At 36.6% G+C, this 14,676-nt stretch overlaps 1 protein-coding gene across 4 annotated transcripts in view; it reads right to left on the reverse strand.

The window, feature by feature from the left end:
• LOC112050867 (feline leukemia virus subgroup C receptor-related protein 2) overlaps positions 1-14,676 on the reverse strand; it is a 56,361-nt gene that overhangs the window by 24,375 nt on the left and 17,310 nt on the right. Inside the window, exon 1 of one of the 4 annotated variants that reach the window (XM_052891253.1) lies at positions 5,635-6,231. The exons of the other annotated variants lie outside the window; for them this stretch is intronic. Within the exon in view, the coding sequence (XP_052747213.1) occupies positions 5,635-5,949 (315 nt within the window). The 5' untranslated portion in view covers positions 5,950-6,231. Of the gene's footprint in view, positions 1-5,634; positions 6,232-14,676 lie in introns of those variants that run through there. 4 annotated transcript variants of the gene reach the window in all.

A 14,676-nucleotide genomic window follows, 5' to 3' on the forward strand; every position in this document is an offset into this window, starting at 1 on the left:
ATTTCATACCGTATCGTTTCAGATATAATTCCTGATTGTCAAAAACTGCTTCATACTTAAACTTATGAGTAAAACCTCACAAAGCCAGCGTTTATTTTTTTTATTCTTTACAAGTTAGCTCTTGACTTAAATCTCACCTGATGGTAAGTGATGATGCAATCTAAGATGGAAGCGAGATAACTTGTAAGGAGGAGGATGAAAATCCACACCCCTTTCGGTTTCTACACGACATCGTACCGGAACGCTAATCGCTTGGAGGTACGTATTTGCCGGTAGGGTGGTGTCTAGCTACGGGCGAAGCCTCCCACCAGCCAAAATTGTGATCCAAACTCCACAGTTTTAAATATAATTGCCAATGGTACGAGATTCGGCATAAGGAATATATACCCTGATCTGTTATTTATTTGTGATAAGAAATAAATGATAGAAAATATTCACACTCGGTTCGTAAAATTTAACGAAGGTCTGGCTATTACAAGCATTAGACCTACAGACGGGGATTAAATATGTATATGCGAGTCTCGCCTTTGACCTTTCTCTGCGGATGCTGGGTCATCTTGAACCAAAGTAGACTGATTTGCGTACGTGCGTCACATATTGTAGCAAATCTCAGATTATACAATTAAATACTAATGGAATTCATAAACAAGTCTTTCACTTTAACTTGGATTTTAATCTACTAAATTCGTATGAAATTCATTGTGTTGTTTTTTATAAGACTAAAGACAAGCAACAATATTCTACTAATCAATTACATTATAGTCATTAAGCTTTTCAAATGAATCAATAAGTAGTAACCTGTTTAACAGATAATTATTTTTTTTTAAATTAATTAATTAATTGAAAATTAATTAAAGCAAAAAGAGAATTGAACAATAGTGACAATAATGTAGTGAAGAAATCCGTGTCATCAATAAGTCACAAATAATTGTGAATTATCATTACTTTGATATATAGGTAAGTATTACAATATTTGATCGATAAAAACCAATATTTTTAACCAACTTTTAGCCAGGTGGCAACACAGATCTAAAACAATAGGTAACATTTAAGAAGAACAAGATTTGCAACTCGATATCGATCATGGCTTCTTTGAAATCTATAACTTCATCATCAATCATTCGGCTAACTGCTGAGCTCAAGTCTCCTCTTAGTATGAGAGGGGTTAGACCAAATAGGGCCCAATGCAGATTGTCAGACTTCACGCACGCAGTTAATTCTCTGCGTGAAAATTAAAAAAAAATCAGGTATGCAGGTTTCTCGAACATTACTGAAAAATTGGAGAGGCATCGCATATTTGGAAAATATTTCTATAGATGATATCGGTCCAAGCATCAGCTTTACAAGCTTTGGTATTGCATATACGAGTAAACAGATTAATACAATTATTTGAAACTGTGCACATTGTCTGTGTATCATACAAGCGACAGTTGTACTGGTTTGGGCTGTTAACGTTTTTGATGACGACGAATCTTTGTGCCAAAACAGTTTCACAATAAACCCGTATTACCAGTTTTGACAATCGTCCTTTAATACGCTTATAGCACGAACAAACGTCAGTCACATCTTTTTGCGTAAACTTCGCAACCATTATAACAGTCATATCTTTTACTTTTTTGTCATAACAACCTTCTACTGCTCCATAAACGGACAAGGCATCGTTTTTATAGAAAACAAATTCGCGCTTCGTTGCGATCTCACCTTATGATTAGCGAGTCATGGAAATTTGACCGATATACATTATGATGTTTCCATAAATCCATAGATTTCCATAAATTTTCATCAGGTCGGAATTATTAAGTGATAGCTTTTCCCCTGAATTTTCGGGCATTAGATGCTTTTGGTAACGACTTTATCTCCATTATATTACTTTTAGTGTTAAGGACGCCTTTTGCTATTTGTCATCGTTTATAACTGGTATAGTTTAATATTCTTCAAGTATTTGCAAATAAAGTTGTATAAATAAATAAATATTACACAGAATCGGATAAACTGCGTATATTGCTGGTGATTTTCAGTTCCGAGCTAGCAGTAAATCAATCAACTCAATTTATTGATGCTATAGTAAACATTTGGGCCAAAATTTTGCAGAAAAATAACGTAAATATAGCATTTACTATAAATATTACACCAATTCAGCTATGCAATGTACATGGCATACATCTCATAACTCGTTCTCATGTCGGTCTTGATCATAAACAACATAATGATAATGAGACATCATTCATCATTATCAACCCATATTCGGCTCACTACTGAGCTGGAGTCTCCTCTAAAAATAAGAGGGGTTAGGCAGACTTCACACACACTCACAGAGAATTTATAATTCTCTGTTATGCAGGTTTCTTCACGATGCTTTTCCTTCACCGTTTGAGACACGTGATATTTAATTTCTTAAAATGCGCATAACTGAAAAGTTGGAGGTGTATGTCCCCGACCGGACAGAGCAACTTTTGAGCTTCTTATCGGTTTCTTCTCAGCAGAACCTGCCTTCCGAACCGGTGGTAGAATCTTTACAAAACTGACGTGTCAAAAGTGCTTGTAAACTGAGCCTACTTGAAATAAATGATTTTTGATTTTGATTTTTTGATTTCGGATTCGAACCCACACCCTCTAGAATCGGAGGCAGAGATCATATCCACTGGGCTATCACGGCTCTACTCTAAATTAAATTGTATAAGTACGTAGTTTTATATGTATGCTGAGTAATGTTTACTGTATGCAAATGAAGTAGCTGAACCGTTGAAAATCATCATCTGTCGCCTATTGTATGATGGCATTGATCCGAACAATTATGTTCGGTTGGAAGCAATATCTAGTCAGTTTACTGTATAATTTATGGAGTTTTTTTTGTAATATTTTGAAATATTAAAAGCTGAAGACTGTGTGTGTACATTTCTTTGTTTAAGAGGGCTAATCTCTGGAAGTACCGGCAGATATCATTTTTTTAACACCAGACTCATAAGGAATATTATATTCCGTCATACTTTTAAGGGGTATGCTCATTAGCAAGCCGTTTTCAGCTCACTGTTGAACACGAGTCTCCTCTCAGAATGAGAGGGGTTAGAACAATAGTTCACCATGCCCGATGCGGATTGGCAGACTTCACACACGCAGATGATAGGTATGCACGTTTCCTCATGACTTTTTTCCTTCATCATTTGAAACATTACTCTAATAAATAATTCCTCTAAGAAAGAAAATCTCAGTATTCTACATCTTCATCATAAACAAACCATATCCGGCACACTATTGAGCACGAGTCTCCTCTCAGAATGAGATGGTTTAGGCCTTTTGCACATTTCCTCACTATGTTTTTTCTTCAACGTTTGAGACAAGTGGTTTTTAATTTCTTAAACTGGCATGCACATATCTAAAAAGTTGGAGGTGCATGCCTTCGGACCAACTCCAGAATAGGAGGCAGAGGTCATATCCTCTGGGCTATCGCGGCTCAAGGCTAAAGGTTAGTACTTACCTAATAAAAAATCAAGGAAGTATCTTTTGTATCCATTCATACATAAGATTCTATTTCTAAGCGTAGACGTGAATGTGTAGACATAGCGAAAGTGGCTCTTAGGAGAACTAATTAGTTATGTAACATACTAAATGGTTTTACCTCCACAGAAATCAAGTTAGGAAGCACGGAGTATGCAAATTAACCAATATATCTACCACTAGTATATCAATGACGCACGCCGAACTGGGATAGACCATTTATTTGAAGTTTGATTTGCAATTTAAATTCAACTAGCATTTAAAATGCAAATATGAAATCCGATATGTCCTTTCCATTTAACGTTTAAATATTTTTCAAATAATCTTCCCGTATTTCATGTCGAAAATTTTTTGGAGCACATTTTTACAAAACATGCTGCTAATTTTTTATGATTAAGTTGGTCTAAATAGAACCTAGAGTCCTTCTGGGTCCTCAAAAGTAGAGGCTCACTAAAAAGTGAAATAGAACGAGAATTCTATACTAATATTATAAATCTGAAGAGTTTGTTTGTTTGCTTGCTTGAACCCGCTAATCTCAGGAACTACTGGTCCGATTTGAAAAATTCTTTCAGTGTTAAATAGCCCATTTATCGAGGAAGGCTATAGGCTATACAGTATTCCTGTATTCCTACGCGAAAGGGAACCACGCGGGTGAAACCGCGCGGCGTGAGCTAGTTATCTATAAAAGCAAAAGTAAGTCTGACCATCTTTTCACAGCCATACATCCGAACCAACTTGCATGGTTGATACAAAGATAAATTAGACATTAGAGCAAAACATGTCTAAGTATTTTATTAATACTTTTTATCCCGGAAAATCAATGGTTCGCGTGGTGTTTGTAAAAAAAATAACAAAATTTTTACTCGAAGGAATCGCGGGCCTCTGCAAATACGGATATAAAAATGTAATTAAAACGTTGGGTTCAACGTATGGAGCCCTCGAAAAGAAGGTCAACCATTTTCGAGCAGCATCATATTTGTACAATAAGAAAAATGGCGTAAGTGCATTGTTATAACTCAAAACAAAACCTTGAGTCTACACCTCTAGCTACGCGGTTAGAATTGTTACGAACATAATGGCACGAAAGTGGATAAATTAGGACTATTTTCCTCGTGAGACGATGCTGTCTTGATAGTTTTTTATAAGTTTTAACAATTTAGAACGAGAGTCAGATTTTTCTCAATTTATAAAAGCTAAAACCTTGCAATTGCTTCCATCCCATGTTGGTACATGCAACACGTAGAAAATTAGTATGATAGGCAACTGTAGAATACGACCGTTGTTGCTTTGGGAGTTAGCAATTTAAATGATTTAAACTCAAACTACTAGTTATGTAGCGTTTTTTTTTCTATTAATCCAATAGACCAATTTTAATGCGTCGTTTTTCACAGAATTGTAAAGTCAGTCCGTTCAATAAGTATTAATAGCTAGACGCCCCGTTCGACTAATGTCGTACCCACTCCTAATACAGTCGTTCTCGACTAGTTGAAGGGGAATGGGATTATACATACATAAAATATATTATGACAAATATTCTTTTATATACTTACTTGAAAAAATACAAACTTAAAGTCAATAGACAATCGAAATATTAACCAATAAAGATTTTTAATACATGAATTTTTATTAAATTTGAGATTTTTCAAAAAAAGAATAATCAAACACATCGACTATGACAAACAGATACAAAAAATATTAGATAATATTGATATTGACATAACATTTGGTCATACGAACTCACTTGATGCCAAGTGACAGTGTACTCTCACTAACCTTTTGAGTGCCTCCGTGGCGCAGTGGTATGCGCGGCGTATTTACAAGACCTCCTGGAGGTCCTGGGTTTGATCCTCGGCTGGGCCGATTGAGGTTTACTTAGTTGGTTCAGGTCTGGTTGGTGGGAGGCTTAAGCCATGGCAAGTTACCACCCTACCGGCAAAAGACGTACCGCTAAGCGATTTAGCATTCCGGTACGATGCTGTGTGGAAACCGAAAGGAGTGTGGATTTTCATCCTACTCCTAACAAGTTAGCCCACTTTCATCTTAGATTTTATCATCACTTACCATCAGGTGAGATTGTTGTCAAGCGCTACCTTGTAAAGAATAAAAATAACCTATAAGGTGACTTAACTGACAACTTACAGTTTTATCCAACAGGTAGCTCCCCGGGAAGATCAGCGGAATGTATGTGATCATATAAATCATGGACGTCCAATACACAGTGATGCTGCTAACCCCGTAGTACTTGACGATGGAGTCCTGAATTATAGTGTACTGTATCCATTGCATCGAATTCGATGCGGAATACAGCACGAATATGAACAAAACCAGCCATCTAATCGGATATACTTTGTATTCCACCGGGCATTTCTTGGTAGGGGACTCCGCCCCTCCCTTCTCGGCTACACCGTCCATGACGCTGCCGGAGACAGCCTCCAAATTCTTCGTATCCGTCATGTTATAATTTAAATAAATAAACAATCTCTCTACAATATTATTGTCGTTAGGAAGATTAAAATCGCTACACTAACCCCTACTAAATGGCACGTAAATTTCGACTAAAGTCTACATAAAAATATTTATTACTTAACACCGATAAAGATATATAATATTTCTTTTATTTTTTTGTGTTTATTGTCTATGGTAAAGCTACTAATGAACTGTTATTGTCAATTTTCCCGCGCGCTCAAGTTTTTTTTTTAAGAGCAAGTCAGGCAAAGGCGAGCGAGCCGCGCGGCCTCCCGCTCTCGACTGGTTTTCCATTTCCAGTGCAACGGTTTTCCACGACGCGATACAAACGGTGTGAGAACACCCTTTGCACCCTTGTCAACACTAGTTAATCTATGCCAATATAATCTTTATGTACACTAATCTCAAGAGTCATTTTGTTTGATCGTGCAAATCTCTGGAACTATTAGCCAAATATAACGAATTATTTTGCATTTAACAGATCAATTTTAAAGAGTTATATTAATCTGTAATGCTGATTATACAATAGGTATAGCTTTTTTTGATTAATTTGGACGTCATTGCTTTATTTATGATCGACCGATCGATCGATCGACGGCCGCGTGGCGTAGTGGGTAGTGATCCTGCTTACTGCATCCACGGCCTTGGGTTCGATTCCCACAACCGGAAAATATTTGTGTGATGAGCATGGGTGTTTTCCAGTGTCTGTGTGTATTTATACATTTTATAAGTATTTATATGTAGTATATAAATGTATATTAATATTATAATATCAACTATCGTAGTAGTCATAACGCAAGCTACTCTGTATGCTTACTTTAGGGCTAGATAGTGATGTGTATTGTTTAAGTATATTTATTTTTTATTTATTTATTTATTTGTGATCTCAAGATATATTCATGAAAACCAGACGCGTAGCTATCGCCCCGTACTACAGGGGGATTAAATCAAAAATTAAATTAATTAATCTGGTGTTTCCCGAAAAAAGAAAACATAAAATACTGCGTACAGAGATTTACTTCAGAAATTCAAAAAAGCAATCTTGTTTTTACCGGATTAATTATTAAGCGAACCTAAAAATTTTATTAAATTTGATAATTATAGAAATGTAGGCATTTTCTTTATTTGTTTCAATGTATCTACACTTGAACAAATAAACTATTACAACTCGTGTAGTATGTTATCAACAAACGTTTTAGTAACAATTTTACTTTGTGGTGAAAGAGTTAGAGGTAAATCAAAAACTAAAGAGATTTTTCCGGATTTGCCGCTTGTCTATTGGGCCCCCAATTACTTATGATACAGGGTCCCTCCAAGGCAAGCTACGTCACTGATGTAAGCCCAGAGATACAGCTAGTCTATAAATAAATAATATACTTCCGCTTCCTTGGTAAGGAACAACATTAATATTTGAGATAAGTAGATATTTATATTACTCTAGTAAATTCAATGTCATACATTTTGGGCTTAGTTTACCCAATATTTATATAGTACAAAAAATATCATACTATACTACTAGTACCTTCTCACATTCGTTTTAATTTATTTACAACTAGCGGACGCCCGCGACTTCGTCCGCGTGGAATTTAGTTTTTCACAAATCCCGCGGGAACCGTGGATTTTTCCGGGATGAAAAGTAGCCTATGTGTTAATCCAGAGTAAAATCTATTTCCGTTCCAAATTTCAACCAAATCGCTTCAGTAGCCGCAGCGTAAAAGAGGAACAAACATACTTACACATTTACACACTTTCACACTAATTACACACGAACTTTCGTCTTTATAATATTAGTAGGACAACATTGGAGATTAAGTAAAGGTCGTATGAGTACGACAAGGCCTCAAGCAACAAGGTCCGACAAAAGGAAAATGGCCGACTTCTCTTATAATTAAAGTAACCGGTTGCTTGAGCTAAGGCGGTGCGCAAACGTAGACACTTTTATACTGACACTATAAACCGTACAATTTACCTACATAAGCAACGTTTACTTTAGGCAACATCTACACTTACTATCAGGTGAAATCGTGGCCAAGCGCGAGCCTATTTCATATAAAAAAATACTAATGTTATAAAGTTCAAGGGTTTGTCTGTTTGGTTGAACGCGCTAAATGCAACGGCACAGCTGGCATAATATTGTTTAAAGAAGAAAGAAAATCATTTTTATTTGGTCAGTTAAAACATTAAACTAAGCCAAGCTACAAAATTGCACTGACCAAATGAAGGTTTCCCACTCAGCATGAAGCTACAGCTAGCTGTGGTACTGGTTTTCAGTGGAAGCCTTTAAAAGGGTGATATCACGGGCGTAAACAACAGTTATTAAGAAAAAAAAAACCTTTGACGGCCTCTTTGAGGTTTTCTTAATTGGTCTAGATCTGGCTGGTGGGAAGCTTCGGCCGTAGCTAGTTACCACCCTACCGGCAAAGACGTACCGCCAAGTGTTTTATCGTTCCGGTACGATGCCGTGCAAAAACCGAAAGCGGTGTGGATTGTCTTCCTACTTAACTAATTACTGTACTACTTCTTAATGCAGTGTTTTTCATAATGGGTAAAAGATAGTATCAGCCTCATAAAAAGCATTTCATGGGGCTGATACTATCCCGTCAAGTTTCCGTCTTTCACAACTTCAGCAGATTCTTTTCCGAAATCTGAAGGGCCTGTGATTGACAGACCAATCAGCAACTAAATACACGTATAAATCTATAAATACGATCTATAAATATATTTATACAAATACAAGACGTCTACGTTTGTACAATGCCTTATATTCCTTTTTATTTCAAGTGCACAAGTGTGGGACGATGCCCTTGCAACCTCCGTGTTTCCGGCCATTTATAATTTTAGCATCTTCAAAGCAGCGACCACAGCGGATCCGCCATCATCATCATCATCAATTTAGTCGATTTTATATTTTGAGACAATTTGAGAAGTTCTTCGTTGATTACATTATGCGGCCGCGATTCACAACGCCCGAAGTAGGCTACTTGCCTCTTTTGTAAACAGTGTTTAAACTGAATTATGGAAGTATTATAAGCTATATTTTATTTTGTCCCGTCAATAATAACCAGTAAAAAAATTAATATATATGAAAAAATATCTATGTAATTTTTTTGGCGCCAAAACACAACACATTAGCAAGTGACGTCATTCATAGAGATAATAGCGTTATTGGCTCCTGCAGTGATGTGAACTATCACGTCACCGCAAGCGCCAATCACAAACCGATGCCTTGTAGCGAATGACGTCACAGTTTACGATTGGCGTTTGCGGTGACGTGATAAAAATACAATTTTGTTATATAAAAATATTACAATTATGAGATTTTTTTCACAAATAAAAATATGACTAGTTTCTAGTCATCTAAACTGCCTATATGAAAAAAATCTTCTTAGTTTTGTACAGCAGGCGAGTAGCCTGTTCAAAGATATTTTCCGGATATTTTGTTTTAATTTTTTGTTTAGTATTTGTTGGTGATATTGAACAGATTGGCAGTTTCCTTGCCTTAATTACCATCTTCTTTTTAAGTTGGATCAATAATAGATCTAGAGTATTGGCATGTTGATCACGTGTATCGACAGATCACGTGATCAATCACATCTGTCATTCACATAGTTTTCGAAGCGTTAGCGTTTGTAGAAAGAGAATCGACGTGCGACGTGCGAAACTTGTACAGTTCAATAGGTTTGCAGTGGAATAAGACCTTAGTCTTGTAAATCCACCGCGCATACCACTGCGCCGTAGGCCGACAATTATTGCATTGCTTAGATACTCTCAACATATTTTTTCTCCATCATATTGCACTCTCTTTACAAGAGATTGCTCTTTACAAGAGAGAGCTTTGACCCAGCACGTTGCTTCAAATCGGGTTAACAAGGTGGGTTTAGTTAGTCTAAGGTTATGCTCGCCGAAGCACCGGGAAAACAGCTCCACCAGTTACCGGACTACGGTTCCAACTTCCCAATTTACCTACCAAGTTTTTCATTGAACTTTTCAGTTTCAGTTTCCTGAAAAGCTCTTGAAAGACTTTTTCTTGTTTCGTATCTTGACTCATGATCAGACTTGTATTCAATCTATAACAATTGTATATTGTAAATACTAATATTATAAAGCTGAAGAGTTTGTTTGTTTGTTTGGTTGAACGCGCTAATCTCAGGAACTACTAGTCCGATTTGAAAAATTCTTTCAGTGTTTGATAGCCAATTTATCAAGGAAGGCTATAGGCTATATATTATCTCCGTAGTCCATTGGAAACAGGAACCACGCGGGTAAAACCGTGCGGTGTCAGCTATCACATAAATTGACTACTGGACAATCGAGTCACTAAAATTTTACTTGAAGCACGGAAAACCATATGTACAAGCTTGAAGTTAGGTTTCTTCTTGCTTGGTGCGTTTTAATAGTTGCAAATATGTATTCACAATCCGGTTTGGTCAAGTAGGCTTTTAACCTTAACCCGCTTTCGTTAGCTATGAAGTCTAAATATATCTAAAAACCTCCGCATACACGAGTACTAACAAAATAAAAAACATTTCTACACTAAATCATCTTCATTAGAATTAAATATAACCGGCTAAAACTCACCACTATCATCGACTAGTTTGAACCCCTACGGGGGCCTTAGTCATAAGCTAATTAATGCAGCACGGCTTGAGCCAAACTTTTGGCTTGATTAACAAACACACACATCACACTATCACACACATGGGTGTTCTTTACGCTGCGGCTACTGAAGCGATTTGGCTGAAATTTGAAATTGATTTTCTCCGGAAAACTAGCATCCGCTAGTAATGAATATGTAGTAGAAAAATACTATTTGCCATTAGGTAGGTAATCTTAAAAAAGTAAAACTTTATATTACAATTCTATGCGAACATGTTAGGCTAATTTTTCTGCGAAGTTTGTATAGAAGCAATGGTTTTCCAGTAACCATCTGCTTCTCAAAGTGCCTCTACATTACTGAATGTCGGCGGTCAGCTCCCTAAACTTCTCCGTATTCCGTCTTCTCATAGTTAGGCGGAAAAGTAGCCTTTAGTCCACTCCCTTATTATGTAGCCAGTACTTCCAGGAATAGTATTTCCAGTAGCCAGGACTTCTTTATTCGTCCTACCTGCTCTTTATTCTTCCTCTAGTTCCAGTTACCATAAGATGGGCTATCCCGTTCCCGTGAGAATACGGGGATAAAATGAAACCTATGACGTGACTTTTTAAGGGTAAAAGAATTGTCACAATCGGTTCAATACATAAAGAGATTATCCCCTGCAACACCACAGCTACAGCACAACTTTAGCTCTTCATAACACTAGTATAGTTTTGGCAGAAGCTTCAAAGGTGTAGGTATTTAATAAATAAGAAAACCAATGTTGAACAACGGTTATGATTTACATTATTTTTCAGGACAACTTAACTATCAAAACAAACTGTAACCAAAATAAGACCCTAGAGTGGCAGATGACCCTAGAATGACCTTCAGTGGAGTCACGCACTTGTGAACGCTGTGTGTAGGGTTAAAGGCGCCTTTGACAGTTAACAAACACCCTATTGCACTCAATTCACTCTCCCCGCCTATCCTATAAAGAATTACACAACAAGAAGTGTGGACGGCTAGAACGCCACGAACCATGGGCATACTGAAGCCGAGGCTGAGCACCTTAAATCGCAAGTCGTTCCCGCCACCCGATCGCTACAACTCTCTAAATCCCTACTCTTTGCTAAAACAAGTCGCGCCACCTAGCGTGGGCATGAGCCAACACGAGAATTTATCTGAAAGGCTTCTTTTTATCCCGAAAAAATCCTTGGATTCACGAGATTTATAAAAACCTTATGAATTTGATGGTATGAGTGTTTGTTACTCTTTCACGTCTCCGCTACTGAACCGAATCGCCTGAAATTTGAAGTAGGGATAGATTATAGTCTGGATTAACACATAGGCAACTTTTTATCCCAAAAAATCTATGGATTTGTTGAAAAGTAAATTACATGCGGACGAAGTCACGAGCGTCCGCTAGTAATAAATAGAGAAGTACAGATACATGAATATTTCAAACAAATCAATGTCGACAAAATGTATCCCGTATTATCTCCGTATGAAAAGCTGATTTGATCCAATAACGACATTGTCCACCTGAATGATATTAACGTCCGCGTTGTGGGGATTATGAGGCACAAAACGGGAAAAAGGTTGTCTTGGATAAACCGTTGTACAGAAATTTCGCGGTATTAAACCATTGAAGGGGATTGATATTCCGGTTTACCTTTATTGCTTTTTAGGGTTCCGTGCCTCAAAATAAAAAACCGGAACCCTTTTAAGATCATTTTGTTGTCAGTCACTCTGTCCCTTTATTCCGAGATAGCGTGGAGGTGCTCAGGTCAACGGTCCCATAGAGTTGTGAAAGAATTAAACTTTTAAGTTTACGTATTAAAAGTTACGGGTGTTTATTCAGCAAAAACGTATATTTCGACACTATCAAGAGAATTATAACTCAGAAGGTATTTCCCGTTGACCTAGAACTATGTTTAGCAAGTAACATCGTTATAGACTACAAAAATCTTAAAACTATACATAATTATAATAAATTCTTAATTGTAAATTATAATACTGTATGACTTTTTCAAAAGAGCAACTGTTGAGTTTCTTGCCGGTATCTTCTCAGCAGAACCTGCCTTCCGAACCGGTGGTAGAATCTTTACAAATAGTCAACTGACGTGTCAAAAGTGCTTGTAAACTGAGCCTACTTGAAATAAATGATTTTTGATTTTGATTTGATTTGATTTCTTAAAAACAGGCGGTTTCGAAATTCGGGAAAATCTTCTGAATTCGATATCTGAACTATTCATAATGATCCTACATACGGAACCCTCGGTGGGCGAGTCCGACTCACACTTGTCCGTTTTCTTTTATATTACTGATCAACGAATCAAGCGGATGATATAAGAACGCGATATTAAAAAATATTCGCTGACCGTACACACATACGTATGAAATATTAGGGTTCTCTTTTGCCGAGGATTTTGTAGTAAAAGTTGGAAAGGAGTTGGAAAGTCAATGGTACCCATAATACCTACTGCCGTCTTCGGACTGAACGTATCTGTCGTGAACTGTCGTTACCATCAGCTGAGTTTTCCTTTCTTCCCCGTTCCGATAAATAAGTTTGCATAATTATAATATGAGAAAATCGGACTCATCTAACTGCACTGTGTGTCACGTACCTAAAGTTACATATTTTAACGGAATGTGCACGGAACGAAGTTGATAAACGAATTTTAAAGGAAATATAGTTTTTAATTCTGTAGGATATTACAATAGTATGCTGTCATTAAAACTATCCGATAAGGCGATGGAAATTGTACAAATGGTTAAGGCTGCAATTGACAAAAGATAACTTTCGCATCTCCTCGTCCTAATCTGATCCATTACCGTTCTGTGAATAAGAATTTTTATAGATGTGTTAGTGTAATAAAATTAAGTTTAAATTGAAGTTAAAACAGAGAGGCATATTCGCTCAGCGAAAAATCTCTTTAAATAAAGAAAAAAAAACTATATATAGATTTACCCAAGTTTTTAAGTGTAAGTATTAATTATTATTGTTATATATCAAGCATCATTAATACTCAAGTAATTTGCATCCTATACATATAAACAGCTATTTAGTTAATAGGCTTACTAATTAAGTATGTATGCTCGTAAGTACCCTACCATAACTTTAGTAATATATTGCACATAAAGTATGTTTTACGAGGGAACTTAGGAGTATGCAACCGCCTAAGATTAATTATTAGATAAATTAAGTAAACACTATTTACTAAATCACTTTTTTGAAACTCTAATTACGATCATCTCTTACTAATTAAAATTCTAAGTTTGTTTCTAATTTTAAATTTTGGCTGGTGGGAGGCTTCGGCCGTGGCTAGTTACCACCATACCGACAAAGACGTACGTACCGACGAAACCGAAAGCCGCTTCCGTCATAGATTACACCATCACTTATCAATCAGGTGAGATTGCAGTCAAGGGCTAACTTGTAAAGACTAAAAAACCTAGTCTTACTAGGTAAAAACTACTTCCCGTTGACTTAGTTAGCCCCCATTCGCACGAGAGTTTTCTTAACGAACGTTCAAATACAACAAATGCATTTCGAAGTATATTATGTTTACACGAGAGCGTTTCTAAAAACGACGCTTGTTTTCGAACAGTGCCGCATTTTCAATTTTGGGAGTTGCAAATAGACCTTCCATTTAACTTCATACTATATTTAAACGCTTTTTTAACGTCCGTTAAAAAAACTCGCGTGCGAATGAGGGCTCCATTCTTCGAGGAGAATCCGTTTATTTCGCAATTATTTTCAAAAAAAAAAAATAGAAAATCATTTTCGAAGTTGGTAAGGTGACCGCAATCTATTCCTATATTTTCATAAAAGGAGTGTACGTTACATACAGTGATGTGCACAAGGTTTTAAACCAGGGAGACAATAAAAGTACAAATTATACAAAATGGGAAAATCCTTCAACAATACAGGCAGGGCCTGTAGCCACGTGGCGCTACGATTCTATTTCTACAATCGCAAACGCTTCGAAAATTAAGAAATGTATGGACATGACATTTGCTATCGACAGGTCACGAAATCAAGTCATCGACATACATTTTATTAGTTTTCGAAGCGTTAGCGTTTGTAGAAAGAGGATCGACGTGCCACATGGCTACAAGACCTAGCTCACACTGAA

The sequence above is a fragment of the Bicyclus anynana genome, chromosome 1, assembly GCF_947172395.1.
Source record: "Bicyclus anynana chromosome 1, ilBicAnyn1.1, whole genome shotgun sequence".
NCBI classification, from domain to species: domain Eukaryota; kingdom Metazoa; phylum Arthropoda; class Insecta; order Lepidoptera; family Nymphalidae; genus Bicyclus; species Bicyclus anynana.